At 36.8% G+C, this 23,449-nt stretch overlaps 2 protein-coding genes and 1 long non-coding RNA gene across 5 annotated transcripts; 1 reads left to right on the top strand and 2 right to left on the bottom strand.

The window, feature by feature from the left end:
* Nucleotides 1–1,845: 1,845 nt before the first annotated feature.
* linc.pou2af1 (lnc RNA pou2af1) lies at nt 1,846–7,317 on the bottom strand. 3 transcript variants are annotated; one of them, XM_030151700.1, is made up of 5 exons: nt 7,199–7,317; nt 5,219–5,325; nt 4,787–4,835; nt 3,705–4,045; nt 1,846–2,439 (listed from the first exon to the last, which is right to left on the bottom strand). In XM_030151700.1, exons 1-5 carry the CDS (start codon nt 7,203–7,205, stop codon nt 2,086–2,088), a joined length of 858 nt encoding a protein of 285 aa, XP_030007560.1. In that variant the 5' UTR covers nt 7,206–7,317; the 3' UTR covers nt 1,846–2,085. The 3 variants fall into 3 exon arrangements, with proteins under 3 accessions (XP_030007560.1, XP_030007559.1, XP_030007561.1); XM_030151699.1 differs by lacking the exon at nt 7,199–7,317 and adding an exon at nt 5,430–5,545; XM_030151701.1 differs by lacking the exons at nt 4,787–4,835; nt 5,219–5,325; nt 7,199–7,317 and adding an exon at nt 4,138–4,262.
* Nucleotides 4,335–7,282, top strand: LOC115431387 (uncharacterized). The gene is made up of 3 exons (XR_003937088.1): nt 4,335–4,433; nt 4,654–5,917; nt 7,146–7,282. It is a non-coding gene; the product is annotated as an uncharacterized LOC115431387 (long non-coding RNA).
* A 1,697-nt stretch (nt 7,318–9,014) lies between the features above and the next one.
* LOC115431383 (uncharacterized protein C11orf53 homolog) lies at nt 9,015–23,132 on the bottom strand. The gene is made up of 5 exons (XM_030151703.1): nt 22,948–23,132; nt 21,384–21,484; nt 14,167–14,206; nt 13,345–13,649; nt 9,015–10,364 (listed from the first exon to the last, which is right to left on the bottom strand). Exons 1-5 carry the CDS (start codon nt 22,955–22,957, stop codon nt 9,933–9,935), a joined length of 888 nt encoding a protein of 295 aa, XP_030007563.1. The 5' UTR covers nt 22,958–23,132; the 3' UTR covers nt 9,015–9,932.
* Between the last annotated feature and the right edge of the window lie 317 nt (nt 23,133–23,449).

The following is a 23,449-nucleotide window of genomic DNA, read 5'->3' as shown; positions in this document are numbered from 1 at the left end:
AGTGGCTCTTTAGCTCTTTTGAAAACATTTCGCCTTTCATCAAAGAGACTTCTCCAGTTCAGAACTGAAGAAGCCTCTTGGACAAGAGACAAAAAATTTTTAAGAACAATTACCTGGGCAAATGAGGACTTACACAGATATGCACTTAAACCACTCAGGTATCAGGCCATTAGAAAGCCTGCAGACAGTCATTTTTCCAGTGTTCCAGGCCAAGGTGGTATGTAAGCATGACACCAAAGAACAAGATATATCTGCATTTTGTTGTTTCATCCCTGTGTCTGCCTATATTTTGGCACTGAGCTCTCATAAAGTATTAAACAGGATTTCAGATTTACTTATGTATTTGCAGCATGTAGGCACTGTAAGAGGTGTTGCATGTTTTTATGTGATCATGTATCTCTATAAGAAAATGTGTCTGTCGGTTGGACCCATTATATTTAACGTCACAGTATCTCAGGATCAGTTTAACAGAATGTTGCATAATTTGGCACATGCTTTTCTTTGAACCAATGTTAAAACAAGTTAAAGATGAAAAGGTTAATTCTTATCCCTGGGAAATAAGGTTTCTGCATTTTTCCCATTCTAAAAAACACACAGTACCTAGCATTAGTATTAGAAATTAACATTAACACATAGCACACAATAGGAGCAGTAAACTGCAATTGAAGGTGTTTAGGAAGGATATAATCTGCCAAGGATGAACAGATTATATTTTGAAGGCCAAAGGTCATGGCTGTTATGACCACATAAAACACAGTTGTGTCCATATTAGCAGATTTAAGAACAGTTTTTACCCAACAGCAGTCACCACACTCACTACAGAAAAACACATCTGATGTGCATTATGTTTTATAAGGGATCAGTGCAATAACAGAATGTTTGCTTGTGTGTGAGTGATAGGTTTCTGCTTGTGAGGTTTTTTTTTTTTTTTAACTAATCTATTTTAGCTTTTATTTGTACATTTATAATACATTTTATAATATGAATGATGCACAGATTGGATGGCAGTTTTAAATTTTGTTGCACTTGTTACAATGACAATAAAGATTTTCTATTCTATTCTATTCTATTCTATCCTAATTGAGAGAACTGTGGTGGATGCATCTGATTGAACTTACGGATCTTGAGTCTTTTATTTTTCAATGCAGCACTAATAGAGGAATAGAAATAATGAGGAAACACAATATGTATTTTCTGGTGTATCAGGTGATTTATGTTTTGTGTTTCACTGTACATTGAGAGAGCATATGGTACAGTTAAGGAAATATGAGTCATTTATTAGCTGAGTTGTAAGTTTTTTGGTGCTGAAAGTGCATTTTCTGCCATAGATTAACTGATAAATACAGTTTACATTTTTTAAATAAATAAATAAATAAACTATGATGTGCATGGAAATGCATATAGAATAAAATGTATTTTCATCATTTTTTTGGCCTAAGTAAAATTCTTGAATTGGACTTGTTTCATTTAGAGACAGAATTTTGACATTTTTTCCCTCAAAATTTAATTCATAACACTAAAATAATGCTTCCACTGTAAACCCATCTTATTCTCCTGGTGTTGAGCGAGGGAGATCTTTCCAGCTTCCTTCACATCAATGCAAAGTACTGCTTTACAGGAGGGTTCAGCCCTAAACCCGTACCCTTGTCCCACATTTTACACTTCCTTGTATCAGACTGGCGTTGTGCAATGTGTAAGATAAGTGCAGTGGCATGGTCAAGGAGTAAAATCAACACAATAATGAACCTGAGTGTGATAACGGAGGAGAGTGGTACATCATCACTACATTTGACTTTTTGAGGTATGAATGTAGCCTGTAAAAGCAAAATGAAACAGTGCACTACACAGTTTATATACAAATTTTATTAAGTACAGCAAAAAGTTACGAAAATAAATCTTAATTGTAAAAAACAAAGGGTCATTGGTACAAAAATATGAGCTTTTCCATCCTTTCAGCATCTATCATTTTCACTTGCAGCAAAGCACAAACACAAGTGGACCATCAAGCAAACCTCATGAAGCTTTGAGTACTTGAAATGAATCATATTTACAGGCAGAAGAGGAACAATACTGCTGAAGGCCTCATCATAGTATATTGTAGCACATTTCAGAGCTCACAGGGAAATCTTTTTTGAAATAGTTCTCGTCGACCGGGCAGGCATAGGGGTAGTCTGTGGCACTGTAGTATGTTGTGTATTCAGGGGCAGAGAGGCTCTCCTGCTGGCCTGTCCAAAAGGGAGGCAGACAGTAACAGTCCTGAAGGTTGCACTGCTGGTAGTGGTAGTGCTCTGGGGTGAAGCTGGGATAGCTGCTGGACTCCAACCTGCTGGGCGAGTCATAGCAAGAGGAAGAGGAGGAGGAGAAAGAGTCCTGCGGTGAGTAGCTGTTGTGATCCATGGGGCTGCAGAGCTTCAGTGACTCCGGTGTGGAGCAGACAGCCTGCAAAGGACAAGAAGAAAAAGAAGAGGAAGATGTGAGGATTTTCCTGGACAGCAGTTCACAAATGTGTCACATGATGGACATCATCCTTCACACACTTACCCACAGGCTTACCAGGGATGCCTGTGAGTGATGTTTTTTATTTTAGTTTTCAGTGTAAAGTACTTTATTAAAATTGAAATATCATCATTTTTATCTCATGTGATGTCAATCAGGCTGAAATTAAGTATTTTCTAAAGTTAGGCAGTTGTGAAAGCAGTATTTTGATTTTACTGAAGTTACAATGTTAATACCACAGTGTGAAAATACGCCACTACAAAAATAACATTCTGCAATCAAGACCTTAGTTAAGTAAAATGATCTGAGTAATATTAGGAAATTCCACAGAGAGTATGTAAGTCATGCAGTAAAGTTGTCCCTATCAGCCATTATACTATTATTTAATGATGTGGGAATAATTTTAGTGTTACATTCATGTTTATGTTACATTTTATAGCTGTATATGTTTAAGCTGCACTCATTTGAACAAATACTGTTGACAGTTTAATCTACAGCAAAGGATCAGGTGTGTGTCATGTCACTGTCAACTTTTCATGGGCTCATAAAACAGGCCTGTTTCAGCTTTGTGTCAGTTAATGAATTGATTCCAGCAAATTCATCAGGGATTTAAAGACTTTAGTTTTGCTTAAAAGGGAGGGGGATTTTACCTCAAGCCAAAAAAGAAGAGTTGACAGGGAAGGGATGAAAACTGTAACTAGAAGTGTCTGACAAAGGTGGAGCCAATGCACACAAGAGACTGAGATGTAGGAGAGTAAAATTATTAGTAAAATAAAGTAATTATATCATACTGCTTAATGCATAATGTAGACCAGAATTTCAAGCTTTTCTGAATGGATTGAAATCATACTCATGTTGCTCCAGGTTCAGTCTATGTACAAGGTTACGAAATGCAGTATATATGCAGTTGCAGACTGTAAAAGTGAAATAATCCCATTTGCATCTAGGGTGAATTGCTGTAATGTGGTACCCTGCCTAATGTGGGACTCTTAAGCTTTACATTATATGCTATTGTCATTGTATATATATTTTGTTCGCTTAACATTGTAATATACTACAGAAGTCCGAAATATAGAACATCTAAAAATGCAATCCACCCAGTTGGGTCCTCTTCTGTGATATGCAACTTGACTTTTTACTCCCGATAAACCAATGTAAATTAAACATTAACTGTATTTGGTTAGTTGGTGTGTTGGTGAGAAACCTACCACTTCCGGACCATAGTAGTCCGCATCTGAGGACAGTCCGTGCCACCAGGGCAGTGGCAGAGTGGGAGGAGGAGGCAAGGAGCCGCTGAAGCCTCCGCCGCCACCGATGTTGTTATTATTATTATTGTTGTTGTTGTTGTTGTTGTTGTTGATGTTGTTTGTGCTGCTGCCACTGTATCCGTTGCCGGGCAACATATCCCAGAGCTGATGCTGACAGTCGATGTAGGTGCTCTCCTGCAGCTGGCTGTTACAGGAGCTGACAGGGAACGGGGCCGCCCGCAGCTGTAGGGCCCTGGGGCCGTCGGCAGGGGGGGGCGCGCGGACCGGATCCACATGGTGACCTGAAGGAGTGAAAAAAAATCCACAGTGTTAATAATACAGGGAAAAATCTGACCTAAACACTACCTGGTAATGCCCATACAACTATAAATACCTCCTCTTGCTAATAACATGTTGCGTTCAAAGACGGCTGTTAAATCTAACATTTCATCTAATTAGGCAAAGAACAACAGCGCTTGCACAATACGCAAGCGGTGCATGATCGTCTCTGCAAGACCACACCACAGGAAGACATTTGCGTAAAAGTTGAGAGTGATGTCATGACACTATCAGCCAACACATTTGAATGTTGCCCGTTTATAGGAAGGGACCCTGCACTCCTCAGTGAAGCTGTTTATTTGACAAGAATTGCAATCGAAGTAGACTTTTCAGTCGGACAAGGAATTTTTGGTGAGAATACAGGGCAGGTTGTTGCTTCTTGTCAAGAACTGCAGTACCTTTTTGACTTCTTTTATTCCAAACCTCCGTGCTTTAGCTGACTTGTTGCAAGCACTGAGGATTTATCAGAAGTTATCTAAGTGATTTATGATTAGAACTCTGGCTCTTTTATCTGCATCACTGCTCATCTGCATGCAAATGTCGGCTTATATTTACACACTGTACATTGCAGGTTTTTTCGAACCCTTGCTCTACATGAAGTTTGGATGCAGATGCTGTGCAGGATCTGTGGTTTAAAGGATTTCAAGGTTTAACATGCGCTGGGCAAGACTTTGCCCTTGGACATTAGTGCTACGTGAACTTACTTGGAAAAGTGGACGAAAGTTCCTGGCGCTCCAAGCAAGCGGAGGTTACCTGTTAACCAAGAAGATAAATGAGAGGAGAAAAGTGTGGTTAATGTTTTTTTTGTCTCTTGCCAGATTTTTTTAAATTAGTTTTTGAAAGTTGAAATGCATATGTTTGTTATAATAACTTTTCGTGCTTTTTCTTTCTCTCTGTCTCTGTCTCTCTCTCTCTCTCTCTCTCTCTCTCTCTCTCTCTCTCTGTGTGTGTGTGTGTCCGTGTCCTTGTCTGTGTCGGCACGTGATTCACAGTTGTTAGGATATTTTCTGCTGGAGGCACAATCAATAATTTACAGGAGGAGATAATTGCTTTGCACGCTGTGTTACTTTCAGCCATGCTTTGTGAGATAGTGGAGAGGGCAGGCTGACAGTAATGAGGCAGAGAGGGGTGTTTACCGTCTTCACTTTTTTTCTGTTGGCCTCCTTCTCAGCTCTCAGCCTCTGCAGCAGCTCTTTGACCGTGGTTCTCACTCGCACGCCCTGGTACACACGCACTGGCTTATCTATATGAAGGGAACAGCGTGTCACTCATGTTTACCAAGCACTCACACTGGCGCACACAGTAGCCAAACACTCACTCCTGTCCTCTTCACTTCATTCTGCTCACCTTTGATCTGCATAAACCCGCAGTGACTCATCTCAAACTGAGTGAATGAAAAATATAAATGTCTGTACAGTGTCTCTAACACACATGTCCACATGTTGATTCTGTGGCAACAGTATCCTGCATTCTAATAAAAAAAAATCATGCAATTGTCTGTATGCATTATTTTTAGAGAGAAGGTGCCACATATTAACTAAATGAAGGCTACAGTGTTTTTTTAAAACTGCGTAGCGCCAGAACTACCCGAGTTTAATCTGAATCCATGGTGCGTAAAAGCGCATTGCCTCCGCTCAGTGCGCTGTGGTTGTGGATATTTCTGATCACTTATCCAGACCTCCAGAGCCAGTTAGGGCTCCCTCTTTCCGGCAGCAAAGATCTGCTTTTTCTATTCCGCCGTAAGCAGTCTTTCTCTGCTGGCTGTGTTGAAACCGCGCTGCAAAGCCACCCCACTCAAACCAGGAACTAAGGAAAGCCACACAAAATGCCGTACTGTAAGTTTATATTTCTGATCATATACGCAAGTCCGATAAGCTGAATGCTGCATTCAACAACTCTGTTTCAATCGAGAGGTGTCGATCCTTAAGATATTTGGAGAGGACGGTTACAGGGGCTTGAGGCATCAAACGCACAAACCAAAACAAAGAACTCGTAGTGTCGTTTGATCGGAGACTACAGCCTCAACAGTCTCCTCTTAAATGTTTAAATTGTTGGTCTGAGCTGCAGTTATGTGTAAGAGTAAACATATAGTCGACTAAGACTGCGCCAAAACTATCTGTGATAACCCTGTTTATATGCTTATGCATTTACAGTTCCACGCGTCCCGTGTCTGGTCTTTGGGTAAAAGTAGTTTTGTTTCGTTGCGCTGAGTTTGAACACATCGTCTCAATTTATAGAAATTTACGTGGGAGATTAAAAAAAGTGCGATAATTCCTCGTCTAATCCAAGCTATTTTTCTGTATTCAAATCACCCAGCCCTCATCTCGCTACCGTGAAATATTACCGCGTACATATAGAGACATATTAGTCGTATTTCCCCATAGGTGAATCCTGATGAAATAATCAGACAGAACGCCTCGCATAGGTGGACGTAACATAAGCCTAAAGCTGTAATGTAAACCGTTTAGGAGTGGCGAGGCATTTGCAAAAAGGCGATTTGATAATGAGGCGAAGCCTCGACAACGAAAACTCATCTGATTAATATTCATACATCTTAAAGCTACTTCATGATTTGTCTTAAATGTGGCAAATAGTGAGCCAAAGTTAACCGGCAGACACATCCCACTCTTAACACGGTTACGCATAACGTCCTTTTTGCCCACAAGCAGAACGGGCTACAAGTGGAGGGAAAAAAATCAGCAATAATTCAGGAATGATAAAATATGTCTGAAAATGATCCACATATCCAGATGTGTCTGCGGAAAAGTTTAAGACGCACAATAGATCTATAAATAAAATGTCGGTAATACTGTTAGAATAGAGTAAGTCGACACTACTGATCCACCCATCAACTGAGTAGCAGGTGCCATGGATTAAAATATAACAACTTAACTTAGTCACTTTGTTTTTGGTCATTTTACAGATCTACGTGATTTATAAATGTCCAGAAATTATTAATTTAATGCAAAACGCCTCACTTCTAATGTAACTCTGATGCACTTTATATTTTGTCTCTAACATTGCTTTTTCTCTTTTCTTTTTTTCTATTTCTTTATCAAACAGGGTAGAAACACTTCGAAATGATTTCCAGATGAAAAATCCAGCTTGAAACTCACCAGACATGATGAATGGGATAAAGAGAGGTTCCCTGAAGAAGCCTTACAGGAGTCCACAACGTCTTTTTCTGGCACAGCACAATGGCCAAGAACGAAAATTGTGCAAAAGTCTCCAAAAATTTTAACACAAATGTCTTACAGCAGCGTTAGAGCATACAGCAATATTGTAGTAAAGCTGGGGACATATTAGTTTGAGATTTTCTCCCTCCATGCCTACTATTTAAAACCCCTAGAACTCAATGATTTGACAATGATTTGATTGCGCGTTACTTTCAATTTGAATATTCAGAGGCAATTGGTTTATATCGATTTTTGTTTAAAAATCACTTTACATGGACTTTGTATAAGCATCACTTTATTATAATATAACAGTATTTTGTGCCTTTACCGAAAGAAACCATACTTTTATTAATTTTATCCTCCTTTTGCAATATCAGTGCATCACCCCCCCCTCATTAGGCACTACAGCATAGGTGCTCCATTTGTGCAACTTTAACATCGAAATTGGTGTAATATTTGCGATTACGCATTTATTAGGGTCTGTCTATATGCAGGTAACACATTCAAACATATTATAAATTTTCATTTTAGAAGAAATGTACAAGACTGGGATGGAGTGGGCGTGGCAAAGGGCAGCAGCCATCTTTGGCATCGCAGGCCCTCAGCTCCTGCAACAAGTGCTCCTCGTGCATCCACCTACTGCAGCAGCAGGGAGGAGACTCAGCAGGTCTTTGCTGCTGCAACTTTTACATCCACAAACTTCTTATGCTGAAATGGAAGAATAAACCTAGAAATAATAAAACAACAATGCAGCCTCTCCCAGTGAGGAGCCACAGAGTGACAGTGAGACCAGATGTATTCAGTGATCAGATTAACTCTTCCACTCTTTAGACTCAAACAAATCCTCAACCTAAAACTATGATTTTTGTATTTTTTATTCATTCGTTATGTTTTTTGTTTTTTTTTTTTATAATCCAGGGTTATATCAGGTTATTATAAGGTTATCTGTAAGTTCTCTTTGTCCAGACACCAACACAATATTCACAGCCTGTAAGGATCAATAAAGTATATCATATTCTCACAATAAAAGTCCAATCCAGTTTTATTCATGCAGCACTTTAAAACAATTGCAGAAGCCCAAAGTGCTGTACAGTAATAAATTAATAAATAGAAACATAAAACAGCAACATTATAAAAAACTTAAAAGTCATAAAATGCATAAACATAAAGTACATAAAAGATAATAAAATACGTACAAACATAAACCAGAGTAAAATAGTGTAAAATTCATAGGTAATTTAAATTAACTTATTTATGACAAATAATAACCACAAATATTATATAGTAGTCAGAACCAACAAATCACCTCAAAATGTCAATTTAACCTCACTGAACTGACAAAAGCTGTGACATTTCACTGTCAGCAGCCTATTATTACATATTAAACTTATTAAAATTGTTCCATCACTAGTTTTTAACAATCGCAGACGGGTCACACATTTAAATCTCACTATGGATAATACCTTTCCCATTATAATAAGAACAACTTGATGTTATATATGATATTACTTAATATCTAATGATTAACTTTGCTCAGAAACTTTTCATGAAGTTCCTTCTTCACTACACTTTGACTCTTACATCCACTTCTTTATCCTCATGTCCAGAACTTCATTGCATTCCTGGTTTTCTGTCTTATTCCTCAGAGCCTCTCTCCTGGCACAGAGGCTCTATCTAGTGGCCAAAGTGGAGAACTTCTTCTCTTATCTGTATGGGTTTGCAATACATGTAAACACTGTCAAGACTTAATAAAACTGAAACAAGTCATGAGTCTTTTTTGTGTTCATTTTATTCCAGAGTCAAACATAAAACACCAATATTTAAATGATATTTATATAGATACACACAAATATGTGTAAGAAAGGAAGATATTATTAATAATAAACAAAACGCTAAGTTGGAATTTTCATTCATTTCAGATAAATATTGGGGTTTGTCTCTCCAGACCATATTATTCTGAGAAACAGATTACTCATATCAGTCACACCTCCCCTGCTGTCACCTACGTCTGACATTTATTTGTAAGGCAACACAGTTTAATTCAAAATGTTTCAACTGGTATAACAAATCAATGTAGTAATGCATAAAAGTTTTGGAAATGAGTTTTTCATGTTACAATACAATTTACTGCTTTTAATGATTGTAATTCTTTGGTATTTATAATGTTCTGAAGGAAGTGCAATGTTCAGAGATTACTATTTTAAAGACACTTTATCCTTCCTGTCCTAGTTTCTTGGCACTGATGAGACCTGAGATTTAAAGGAACAGACAGATAAAACATGCACTGAGTTGATCTGTCAAATGTTGACCTCAAATTGGAAATTTTAAGGATAAAAACACAAATAATATAAGGTGTTAACAGCCTATTGAATAAAAGCATTGTAAGGGTGGTCCTACTGTAAAGTGGACCTATGGGTGGGACCTTATATTAGCTCAGGTTTTTATCGGGACACCTATATCTACATCAGTTATTACACACACATACCATCAATTTGAGCTTTTTCTTTGCTTTGAAACAAAACACTTCACAGCAATTTGACTTTTAAAAAATCCAGTCAAAAGTTCCCTCTGCAGTGTCAAGTGCTTGTTGAGTTCATGAAGCTGCGTTCTTTCATGTTGCTTCCTCCTAGATTGTTTTAAAGTCAGTTAAACCTCCATCTCCTCCCCTGTCCAGTCAGTAGGCTCTTCTGATCTCGTAAGGCGACCAGGAGCTCACCCCATCCTCTTTAGCCCAAGTGGGGTGGGCCTCGCCATTGGGTGGGAGGTTGCTGTGGCCATCGACCCCCTCCTCTGTCACCATCTTGGACACCAGGTCGCTGACAGGGCTGCTGATGTAAGGAGAACAGGGGAAAGTGGAGGAGGGGACAGGGTATGAACTGCTGGTAGTTAAGGGGTGGTAATGGGCGTCCTCCAGGGGGTGCAGGGTGTAGGACTGGCTAATGGGGGCCATTGAGGAGCCTCGGCTGGAGGATCGGTACTGGGAGGGGCTGCCTGGGGGCTCGGGGCTTGGCATGGAGGGTGGGACGCTGACAGAGGCCAGGCTGTCCGGACAGAGAGCCTCCACCTGGGATACTGGTTCTGGAACTGGTTGCTCCCATGGGTCTCTCTGAAGCAGGAAGAAACAGGAAATAGGTCACTCATTTATTTCCTGTAGCAACTAAAGGAAGCATCCAGTATCAGATAGTGTCCTGTCCCGATCAGAATAGGCCCTGCTTTGTGATGGCGTGCTGTAATTATGGTTGGGAATACTTCCCCTTAAAACTTATGATCATTTTCTAAGTTTGCTTCCAAGCTACCACTGGAAAAGGACAGTGAAAATGTATGGAGTTTGGTGGTTTCTGAAGGATTATTTCATTCCTACTATGAAAATTAATTGTGGGAAAAGTGAGCTCTGTCTGTGTTTTTACATTTAATACATATTTACATTTACACATATTTTGGAAAATCTAATGTAAACGTTTGTTTGTGGGAATTGTGAACTACATGTAGTTTAACCACATTTTGCAGCAGTTTTCTGGTAGTTTAATTAAATAATGAATTCACTGTATTCATAACAGATTAGGTCATAATGGTACAGGTAATAATAACTTCTTCTCAAGACAGCAGTCTTTTTGTCTTGAAGAACTGCTGTTTTCTTTATTTTTTTTGTTAAAGGTGGTTTTTGTTTCCATTTATGGTTTTGCTTTGGTCAGAAGTTTTTAGTTACCCCACCCTCTGAAGGTGAGACAACGGGTATTGTTTTTGGTTTGGTTTTGTTCTTTGTTTCATTGTTTGCTTTTTGTTAAGACTCTATCAGGTAAACTATTGGTTGAATTCATACCAAATTTTTACAGATGTTTACAGATTGCCAGTGATCCAAAATAGATCTGATTACATTTTGGGAAAAGTAGGTCAAAGTTCCAATTTTTAATGAATTTTTTAAAATCTTTTTTTTTTTCCCCATTTACTTAAAATGAGGGAAATTTCAAATGTCTGTAGCAGCAAAACAATTAGTTGAATTAATACCAAATTGAGTTTATAGATTGCCAGTGACTCAGAATAGATGTAATTACATTTTGGGAAAAATGGGTCAAAGTTCCAAATTTTTATGACTTTTTTAAAATCTTTTTTTTTCCTCCCATTTACTTATAATGGGTGAAATTTCAAATGTCTATAAAACATAAATTTTGTTTCAATTTACTTCAAACTAGGCACATATATAGAGGCAATTGATATGCTGACCTCAGCACATGCATAGACATGATGGCATCAACTGGATCGATGCCAAAATGAGCTAAAAATATGTGTGAGGGGTGGAGTTTGTGGTGCCTGGCACCATATGTTTTAGCTTAGTACTGGCAAAAAAAATTACCTTTCAAATACTAACACTCTCCTTATTTTCCTTTAGTTGGTCTTCGGCAGTTTTTTTCTTGGTCATTGTACTTCAGCTCTAGACCAACGATGTAACAGTTTGTGCAGTTTAACTCTGAAATCACAATCTGATGTAACCTTAATGAACACATAACACATCAGTTATTATAATCAGATAACATATTCTGTATTGTAATTCTGATGTTTTAGTAATTACCCCACCCCTTGAAGGGGAGGCAAGGGGTATACATTTTTTTTTGCCTTGGTTTGTTTCTTTGTTTGTTAATATTTTAGCAGCAAAACTATTGGTTCAATTCATACCAAATTGGGTTTATAGATTGCCAGTGACCCAGAATAGATCTCATTACATTTTGGGAGAAGTAGGTCAAAGTTAAATTTTTTAATGATTTTTATTATTTTTTTTAATTTTTTTTTTTTAAATCTTCTCATTTACTTCTAATTGGTGAAATAATTGCAAGGGCTGGGGTTCGTTGTGCGTGGCACCACTTATTTACACTGTGTTGGTATTACTTTTACTCTAGTAAAAGATCAGTCTTTCCACATATGTTCAGGTGATTTGGCTGCTCTTTCTGGTATCAAGTTATTTCTGCTATTTATTAATAAATGACGAGAGATGTTTTAGATATTAATCATATCTAACTGACTGACACTGCAGAGAAACCCAAAGATACACACTTTCTTGAATAAGATAGTATTACTTTCATATTTTTTAAAAAGGTTTTTGGGGTTTTTAGTGTATTTTTTCTTTTGATTTATGTGTCAGCTGCACTTTTAAAAAGTCTGTTGAGTGACATCTTTTGCTGTCATGCAACATTTATTTGTTATATTGTAATAACTTTGTATGTTATATAAAACTAAATGTGTTTGGACCATTTTCTCTAAGTATGTCTTGATAGTGTGAAGTAATGATAGCATTCAAGTAACTGTGAGAAGTTAACTGAAATTCATCTGTTAGAATGCCTTATTTAGATGCTAAATTAAAATTAGCATATTAAAAAATAGACCATATTTCCAAGAGAAAATTTTTTTAATGACAGCTGAAAAGATTGATCATCTCAAATCAATTAAGAAAAGTATTCAATTATATCAAATATTACTGTAATTCAACTATCTTCCTGAATTGAAGCTTCATTTTCTTAATTTTGCTGCTGCTAAACAGTGGTTCCGTTTTTGTGTTTCACACGGACACTTATTATGACACATGATGCCAGGATCAACACAAAGTTGTATGCTAATTCCGTCTTAAGTTGTTAAGTTGTATACTAATTTGTGGAAGACTGCAGTGCACATATTGTTTGTAGATGTCACTTGACTTGGTTATTGTTTATATGCATATGTATAGATATTTTTATATATACTTTTATACTGATGTTTTTTCTATATAGATTTTTTAAATACATGCTTTTACTTTTATACTTTTTGTGGTTGTTTTAGCTGGATCTGGAATAAAGGACAAGTTGTCATTTTCAGACATGTCTTTTTCACATTTTTAGCATTTTTCCACCTATTCAAATAATCAAATCAGCTTTAATCGAAGAAAATGACTGATAGATGAATCGATTACAAAAATAATCATTTTCTGCTGCTCTAATCTGAGTGAGCCATATTTTAACGAGGAATTTAGGCTAAACAAAATTTTAATGAATTTTCTATGTAACACTTGAGAATTTCCTCATTTCCACCCCAGAAATCCACATAATGTAACCCCTTCCTACCAGAAATAAATGTGAGGACTCTCCACCGAAAGGGGGCAGTAGGGATGAGAGTGCTGAAGAAGGCAGGAAGGATCCTCCAGAGCTGGAGAAGGCTGTGGCGCTGCGATAATCGCTGAATGTGTCTGGGTAGTAGCTGTCGATGAGGGAGGGATAGCTGGTCATTGTGGAGGGCTCACACCCCAGAGGTTTACCCCCCAGTGTGGACGAATAGACATCAGGGGAGAACTGTTTGTTGGATGGACAGAAGTCTGAGTCGGAGATGAAGGGACGCCTCATGCTGTAGTAACTGGGCAGCATGTGAGACCCTGTTGGGGGACAAGTCAGACATGGACACTGAGCACAGCGTTTACTTACAAACTGCTGGAAGATGCAGCTTTAACCCATAAAGACCGAAATATCCACCACCATCCAAAATCATCTTCTGATCTATGATGTTAAATAACTTTTGATCCACTAATCTATCAATTAACATAAATAATTGAGGTAAAAAGCAGTCATCTTTTCATTGTTCCCTTCTGGGGGTCCTTCATTATGAGGACTGTCCGGCCCTGGGTTAACCACTCTGGCTGGTTTGCCAACTTCACCAGCTGGTTCATCTGTGCTGCTAGGCGTTCATGGCGTTCATATATATGTATATATATATATATATATATATATATATATATATATATATATATATATATATATATATAGATAGATAGATAGATAGATAGATAGATAGATAGATAGATAGATAGATAGATAGATGTTACTGATGACAGCCTTGACACATTCCAGTTTCAGAATCAGTACAGTTATACTGATATAAATTTGCATCCTCACCTGACATCTGAACAAAGGATGGTGGAGTGGTCGACCCCCCCTATGATACAAAGAGAAAATGTAACCAACATTAGATGACAAGATATGATGTTGACAAAATTCCTTTGCCCATTTGCGCATCAGCTTTAGTCTGCTTGTGTAAGCACCAGTTTTATTCCCGATCCCCATTCCCTGGCTGCATGACTAAACCTCCTGAATGTGTTGTACAACATAAAGGACAGGCATAAGTATAACATTAAAAGAAGAAAATAAATACAGTTTTGCAAAACTAAAAACTACGGCAATAATTTTACAAGGATAATAAATGAAAGCCAGTAGAATAAGATAAACTTGCACTACGAAATAAAAAAAAAAAAAGAAAAACAATTATTAAAATATAAAAACAAAAGCATTAACATTACAACAAATTAAAATACAATTGTAAAAGATTGGTCTATAATTTTTTTATGGGTCTCCCATTCTAATATCTAATATCTCTGAAAAAAGTCACATATTTTCATAGTAATTTGCACATTTCTCTATATTTCTGTACTCTTTAATATCCCATTTTATTTTTTTACAGTAACAAAGCATCTAAACTCAACTCAGTACATGTCTTTTATATTCAATGTTCATTTTGGCAAAACCCAAACAGAGGGTTTTACATTAAAGGAAATCCTCTGAAGTTGTACTGGTGCAACGAGCAGGGACCGAATTCCAAAACATTACAAATGAAAAGAGCTACCACTACAATTATTGCAATAAAAATGTTTGTTTTATTGAAACAGGAACACAAATGACTTTTCTTTTCCTGTCTGTGAATTAAATTGTCTAATTTTGCTCACATTTAATGGAAATTAAAAGGTAAAATATGATAAATGAACAGGGAGTTTCTTGATGTTATGTATATGATAGAAACTGAACACACCAGTGGGTGTCATGCAATTTAGTGATGACCTGATACGGCTGAAATGCTTTATGCAAACAACAGCATATATTGTAGTTGAACAAGTTGGGCAGCGTATAGATCTGTAAAGCATGATTCTTACACTGAGGCAACACAGGGCAAACTGAAAAGTTTTTGAATTGACATAATCTGGAGCAGGTAAAAGGCCTGGTTTTCTTGGCTTGTATGAATGATTTTAGTCAGGGTGGACTGTAAGAGACGCTCCAAGTGGGCATTTCACTACTGAAAGCCTGCAGGGTTAGGAAGCAATAGTAAAATACAATAATCCAGTTAGTTCTTTTTCGATCACCATCCACATGACCATGTTGCACATTTGCACAATATCCTATCCATAATTTAGGTTAATTCTGGTTTCAGAAACTAGCTGATAAATCATAAATAAACTGAAGAAAGGGGTGGTAATCATGACCATTTCCTAATGTTCCATGGAAACATTATACTGTATGCCATATGATGAGAACAATGATTCCTTTCAACCTTACATTTTCAAACATTTCTTTTTGATCATAAAAATAACTTAAATGTTCATATTAACTTGATGACTTTGTTTCTAGAGTGTACCAGTGCAGTGTTTCAACCACAGATCACATGTCATTGTTCGGCTGTTTACTAATGTCATATGTTCACACTGTTTTACTACTTTTTATGGCTGCACAGTTACATCAAATACAAGATAAAGAATCTTCACAAAGGTTACAGCTTTCCGTGCCATCTAAAAATAAGGCTCACTGAGTTTTAAGAATGGTTAAATGTTCTTGGTTAAGGTCTGTTCATCTGTGCCACTATCTCCTGCTGAGTAATGGCAGTAGAAATTAGTGATTTGTGTGTCTGTTTATTCCTAATCCACCACAAAACACAGATCAGTGCAGAGGCCGAGGGAGCGGAGTGCAGAGACATGCGCCAGTGTTTGCACAGGATAGGCTCTCTTGTTTGCATATTGCTAACATGAAAGAGTTGATATTAAGCCTATGTTGGCTGGTAGGCACGCAAATTTTGAGGCCTAAATTTGAATGTGATTTGCCAGTGCCAAGACTTCCTCATGTGGCTCAGGTATGGCTCAGTGCATCTCTGAAGGCTGTGTATGGAAATGAACCCACTCAAGCTCAGACAGTCCAACACTGTGTCAGTGGGTGTGTGTATATGTGACACTGGTGGATGTTCTTACTATATGGATGTTTTTAGGGTTTTTTTTTCACTTATTTAATGAAATGTGTTGCTCTATTCATTGCTTTGTGTACAGTTGCTCATTTTTAGCTGCAAATTCTCTGCCATTACTGTTAGGTTTTCTCTCTTTTGATTGTTATCTGTAATTTTCAGTTAGATTCAGTGGAACTGAATTATGAAATGGTTTATCCCATCTGGAAAAGAGACTCTTCCTCAATAAAATGTGTGTCAGGATGCCTAAAGGATAATTTATTATTATCCTGTAACTGCTTTTCCCCATGTATACTTCATGCACATGCTGATGTATTTTATTATCATACACATATATGTAAATAAACACATAGTATACTAAGATTTTTTGCTGTTATATTTACATTTTTACTGCTGTCATTAGTATTACCATGGGGTATATTTTGTTTCTATTATATATCCATCATTTTTCTGTGTTTATTAATATTTTTGTAATGTTTTTTGCACTTTTCACAGCTACAAATTTTTACATTACTATGAAACTTATGTCCCTCCTTGCACAGTATATTATTTGTTATCGTTATCATTTTTGTATATTTTAAATTCTAAAAAAAAAAACTAAACTAATTCATCTAATTCTATTGCTTCTGAAACACCATTACCTTAGAGTGATAATAAAAGCTCACTGTATTAACTTGCAAGCTGTATTAACTTTTAGAATATTACAAGCATCAGTTTACTACTCTTCACACACCATAATTTCCTACAGTCCTTAATCATTTATGTAATATCAGCATGAAAGGGCAAATAGTGTCAATAGAAGTGGCTATTGTATATAATACAATCATATGAAATGACATAAGATCTTTATGTTTTCACTATGCATCTTCATGTTCTGACATGAGGAGACTAGGGCTGTGGTCAGAGTTTGCTCTTCTCTCTCAATGGCCTTTTATTCACTGACATAAAAGCAGGCATTAGTGAACACAGGGCCGTCTGCGCACGGCTTTAGTTACTGTGGGTATCACTCAGTTTTCATGCATCACGTATAAACATACATAACATCACAACATAAGTAAATGTGATATTGAAAAGGCAGTGAAATGTTGGCCTGAAAATTACCTTAAAGTGAGGTTATGTACGTGTAAGATACAGAGGAGTGTATTTTCCCAGGATCAAGATTTGCCCAGGTCCTAACTCTAACCATGTTTCTCTGTCATGTTCCTTCACAGAATGAGTCAGAGTATTTTGTTCTTCCTGGCACCTCTGCATTGGAATTAACAGGATTGTTGAATAGGTTGTTGGTTAAGATGCCTGAAAAATGGTCTGTGACTAAAACAAATTTAAGAGATCACATTTTGAACTATTACATCAAGAAGACAAGTAAATAATAAATACATAAATATATAACCATTTTACAATTTTTTTTAAATGTAATTTCAGCACAAACAAAAATTGACGAGTCTGCACTACAGCTGTACTGTGTTGCACTGTGTTTCACACTACTGAAAACACACAAATCTATATTAGCTCAAAAAGAAGAGTTATTTTATGTAGAAGGTATACATTTGAAACATGCTGGTGACAGTAAAACTGTTTGCCCCTTGCGTAGTTCATTCATACGCTAACATCAGAGTTTTACTCCTAAAAATGTTCATTTGTGAAGACTATCAGGCTGAGCAAAACATACAAGCACAAATGTTTGTCGCCATGAAGGTTATTTTCTGCATTAATCCAAATGCCTATCAAAAAATATAGCTTACCTTTTTATCAAGGGAACTAATTCAATGCTAAACTTCAGGATAGCTCACAAAAGTACATTATACCAGAGTATCTGGGGAAATCAGTGAACAATAACTCTGAAAAGAGCTACCAGTGCTGCCAATACATTATCAAATAACTTTTTCTGAATGGTAGGTACTTCTAAAAATCACATTTTCATTCTGGAAAAGACTAAAGTGACTGATGAGTGACACTAGCTTAGTGACTAAAAGCATCATAAACAAGTGGCTTTGGTACATCTTTAGTATCTGTCTTATTACCACTAGCTAACATTTACCCAATATTAGAAACTTTTCTTACCAGGAGGAAAATGCCAAAATGTATTAACTTGTTCTAGAAATATGAATTAAATTTTGTGCAACTATGTAGCTTGAGTTTTGCCTGATACTTACATATTTAAGCTATATTCTCCATTCATTATATCTCAGAGAGAAATACTTCTTTTCATTCCACTATGTTTGTCAGACAGCCTTGAAAAGCACAGCATGTGTCAAAATGTACTGAAGATTTTTTTCTCCCTCCTTAAACCATACATTTAAAGAAAAAACGCCTAGACTTCCTGGAAAATGTATTACAACCACACAGAAAACTTTTCTTAGCTCATGAATTATTAACTTTTAAGAGAATGGACAGAAATGCTACATAACATTCACATTAATGTTGCTGTAATAATTCACAAAAATCACACATAATAATACGACAAAGTATATTTTACCAATGTTTCCACACTTTCACACAGGTAAGGTTTAAATATAGGAACTTTAGGTGTAGTAGAATATTTTTGTAGTGTGGTATTAGTACTTTTACTTAAGGAACGTATATGAGTATTTTTTTTCCACCACTGTAAGTTGTGACTTCATGTTCAACACACACTTATTATGAGTTTCTATTTTCATATCTTTGCTTCAGTCCAAAAATGCTGATAAACTCTAACACTGGTCAAATTTGTGGCAGAAAAAAAGAGTAAAATCAGTCAGTTGCTGTAGGCTTTGTTCTTTTGAGGACTCATTGACCCCTTAAAGAGACACTTGAACCTTCCTTAATAAGCTGGCTTTGAGTCTCCAGTTTCACTTGCTGTCAGTACCCAAACCTTTGAAAGCAACTTGGAAAATAACGTCCATCCAACTGATAATTAAAGATTCAGTTTACAGTTCTACTACTACTTGGACAAACAGAGTTACTCTGTGGGCACATGCGTGGTGGTTGTAACGAGAGCTAAAATTAATCATCTTGAATTGATTAAAACAATTATTTATTTAAAACAATTTTCCTCGTTGTAGCTTTATTTCCTAAATTTAGCTGCTGCTACACATTGGTTCCAATGTTGTGTTTCAGACCGACGCTTATTGTGGCGCACATGAAACAACACAAAGAACATGGAGTGTAGCTCAGAGGAGATGGGGAAAAAAATGCAGAAAATGTTTATATGCTCACTTTTCTTCATTGGAACCATTACTTCTTTAAACTTTTAAGCTTTCACACAACCTCACTGAAAATATTTGGCTTAATTTTTGAAGTTGTATATTAGTTCCATCTTATATTGTGAGTAAGTTAGTAAATTGGATACAAACGTGTTAAAGACTGCAGTGCACATGCTGTTTATAGATGTCATTTGACTTCTTTGTTTATATTTATTTATTACCTCCGCCAGGGAGGTTATGTTTGTTTGTTTTGTTTGTTTGTTTGTCTGTTAACAAGATAACTCAAAAAGTTATGGAAGGATTTTGATAAAATTTTCAGGAAATGTTGCTTCAGTGCTTTGACGCATACATAGAATATGGAGAAGGTACGAAGTGTGCAGTAAAAATTAAAACAGAATAGAGGAATTCAATTAAACTTGTGAGATAGTTATACTGTTGTTATTGTTGTTATTTCTATATAGATATTTTTTATATATGCTTTTACTTTTATATTTTTTGTGGTTGTTTCAGTTGGTTGTGGAATAAAGGACAAATTGTTTATTTTCAGACATGCCATTTTTACCTTTTTAAGATTTTTTTTACCTACTCAAATAATGGTTTAATCGAATCAAAGAAAATAATCAACAGGTTAATCGATCAAAAAAAAAAAAAAATCGATAGTTGCAGCTGCTGTCATTACACTGTACCTGGTGGTGTTCTTAAGGCTGGTGTTATTCTAAGTGTTTTATCATCAGATGTCATGAAAAGAAACAACAAACCAGCAATGTGGCCCCTGATCTTATCTGTGACATTCAGATCATTCCAAGGTGCAATATATGTATGTATGTATGTATGTATATATATATATATATATATATATATATATATATATATATATATATATATATATATATATATATATATATATATATATATATATATATACATACATACATATATATACATATGTGTGTGTGTGTGTGTGTGTGTGAATATGATGAAAATGTGTTACTAATAGAAACAAAAAAGTCAGTTTTCAGACATATTGCACATTCTTCAGGGTTGATGAGAGTTGACAGCTCAAGTCTAAATGAAGCATATACTGTTTTATTATAGCACTGGTGATGATAATGGATTGTATTGGATGAGATAATTTTCTGGTTGTGTGTCTTTTTGTTTGATAGTGTCTTTTCCTTTGTCTCTCACAAAACCCCCCTCATTGCCTCAGTCGTTAGTGGCCTACATATCTATAGAGTGGACATGCCGATACTAACAGAAAACAAATACTGTCCTGTAAAAGGCTTTTGACAGGCGGTTTGTGCATGAAAAGCCAGTCTTGCTTGTGCATGTAGACGTCTAAAGTAAAGCCTGATGTTTCTTGCTGAGTGCAAGTTGGCGTGTGATTCTGAGACAACAATAGGAGGTTTGTCTGCGGCCTGTACACGACAGGACAATGTCAGCTGGCAGGTGTGAGTGGATCAAACTTTGCATAGGCAGCCTCCTGCATGACTCTTTTCTATCCCTCTATGGTACCTGTCCACCTAAAAACCTTCCACCCCGCCCTTCCTCCACCTCGGGGGAGTTTTGGAGATCGTGACCGTCACCATTGCAAGCATTGTGTCAGTTCCTTTGTGAGGTTAGGATGGGACTCTTTGTGTCTCTCTCTACACGCCGTGCTTAGCTATTTACAGATTGGCTTTGCAAGCTCTCGGAGCAGCTTCTGTGCAGAGAAAGGGGGGGAGGTACAGGTGGTCAATGGATCAACCATGGATCGTTAGTCTACAAAACAAGCCGAAATGCAAACAGAAAAAGAGGATTTTAAAAGACAACCTTCTAATTGTGCCACTAACAGAATGTCAACTGTGGCTACGCTGTTTGGTTTTGGGAAAAAAAAATGAAGTGGGGAGAGACAGGACAGGACAAAAGCAGGATGGCTTAGAACAGACTGTGCTTACACTGTATCTTGGCCCATTCGTCTGTCGAGATCTCTTCTCCGCCAGCAGGTCTTTGACTGTGTGCTTGACTCGAACGCCTTGGTAGATTCTCTTTGAATATTCTAGGCAGAACAGATGAACAGTGAAGTGTAAATGGTTCACATCTGACACAGGTACAGATAAAAAACAAACAAAACAAAACAAAAAAAAAACGGTTGTAGCTTGTAACACAACTTCATACAAATTTTCATCCATCCCCACAATTGTGATCATTTGAATGTGTCACAGTTTTATGCATATAGGTGAATGACTTTGGGATTCGTGTGTAAATGTCATGGAAATGACATTTGGTTTGGTCAATGCAAATGGATGGCTAAAAAGAGGCAGTTTACTACAAACACAGACTGAAACCTTGTGGGAAAGACCTGAGAGACCTATGAAATGCCTATGATCTTAGCACCCGAGGAGATGCAAAGATCATATAAAAATTAAAACATCAGCATTCATGCAACTTTCTATTTTGTTTGAGTGATCTGATACATGAAGAAGATGAAGATTAATAAAGCAGTTGCAAAATACTATATGTTTTTCAAAGAAGTAGCTGTGTTTACATTGGTTTTTATAAATCTCTAATGTGTGCAGGTGTGATTTGGGGACATTCCTGGTAAGCAAAGACATAAACTCAATGAAAATGCAAACTTTATTATGCAAACGGAAACTGCATGCAAAAAACTTTATGTAAAAGATCCCAGCTTTTTGAATGGATCTTTTAAGATAAGGACCAACTTTGCTCAACCAATGAATTTCTTGAAAATATGGAGTATTTCTGGCTCAGAGCAGTATTAAATATTAAGGTTTTACACTTTGTTGCTTTGCCACACAACCCAAAAAAAATCCTGTTTTGTATTGTTTTTTATTGCATATGTAACAGCTTATATGATAACTGATGGAGAGCAGGATTTGAAGTGTTCAGATCCTTCATGTTCCTTCCTTTAGTTGCGTTTGCTCTTATATTCCACCTTTAAACAACATTTCTAGGCTTCTTCATCATCACGAAATAGTCAAAGTCAACATGTTTGGAGATACATAGTTTTCACCAGACAGGAAGTGAAAAATGTAGTCTGAAACAAAACTAAAGCTTTAGAACAATATGTATTGGTGTGAAAAAATTAATAAAATATTCGCCTCCGAGAAGTTATGGTGTGTGAAACAGACACAGGTACAGAAGTAAAGTACAGACACCTCAAACCTGTACTTAGTCTTTACCCTTTGAGTAGAAGTACTTAGTTACATTCCACCACTGAATACTGATTTGTCTGGAGAAGGCTTCTGCAGACATTTTTCTTTGTCCTTTTTGACATTTCATTGTATCATTTCTACTAAATCTGTTTTCTTATGAGAAATTAAAGGCAGGAACTGATTTAGCAAATACGTATCACATTGTTAAAGTATGAATTTTATACAAGCACATAAAAGAGAGCAAATTTAGTTTGACAAGTTAAAGCTATTTTATGTGCATTCTCCTGTACTTTGAACAAATATTATATCAGTGCTGTGAGGCCATATGGGAATGAATGTGTCTTACCTGTGTCCATGATGCTGTTGCAGTCTGTCACTCACACAGAGGCCTCTCTGTTCTCCCTCTGCTCTATTTGCCTACAGTAGCTGAATCCCAGTCCCAGTGTTGAGCACCATACTGAGTGTTGTGCCTTGGTGGAAGCTTTAACCACGCTGTCAGGAGGGCAGGGACACATGGAACATGCCACCCCACACTGCAGTCATGAGGAGGCAGCTTTTCAAAATGACCTTTATCTATTTGTTTAAATGCAAATGTTTGGTAGGGACGTTTTTTAGACTATTTGCATCTGCAGTCAAGATTAAGGAGTTGTAAGCATCACGACTGGGAAGCTGCATGTCACTCCTCCCTGCGCCCCCACTCCTCATCCACACTGAAAAGGATATATTGTTTCCACATTTTGATTTATAGCTACAGGAGTTTTCTTTCAGCTGGCTTGTGGGAAAGCTTTTTCTTTGCTGCATTTTGGGAACAAATACCAGCTTACTTTACAGAGCACTAAAGATAGCTT

Source organism: Sphaeramia orbicularis, chromosome 13 (genome assembly GCF_902148855.1).
Source record: "Sphaeramia orbicularis chromosome 13, fSphaOr1.1, whole genome shotgun sequence".
NCBI classification, from domain to species: domain Eukaryota; kingdom Metazoa; phylum Chordata; class Actinopteri; order Kurtiformes; family Apogonidae; genus Sphaeramia; species Sphaeramia orbicularis.
Note: the sequence above shows the minus strand (reverse complement) of the source record. Positions and strands in the feature narration are given on the sequence as shown.

Coding starts and splice junctions, on each gene's coding strand:
- linc.pou2af1 (XM_030151699.1), bottom strand. CDS start 5,523: ATGTGGACATGTGTGTTAGAGACACTGTACAGACATTTATATTTTTCA. Junction 5,326..5,429: donor CGGGTTTATGCAGATCAAAG/GTGAGCAGAATG, acceptor CCCTTCATATAG/ATAAGCCAGTGCGTGTGTAC. Junction 4,046..4,786: donor ACTTTCGTCCACTTTTCCAA/GTAAGTTCACGT, acceptor TCACTCCTTCAG/GTCACCATGTGGATCCGGTC.
- LOC115431383 (XM_030151703.1), bottom strand. Junction 13,650..14,166: donor ATCCTTTGTTCAGATGTCAG/GTGAGGATGCAA, acceptor GTCCCCCAACAG/GGTCTCACATGCTGCCCAGT. Junction 10,365..13,344: donor AGTCCTCACATTTATTTCTG/GTAGGAAGGGGT, acceptor TTCCTGCTTCAG/AGAGACCCATGGGAGCAACC.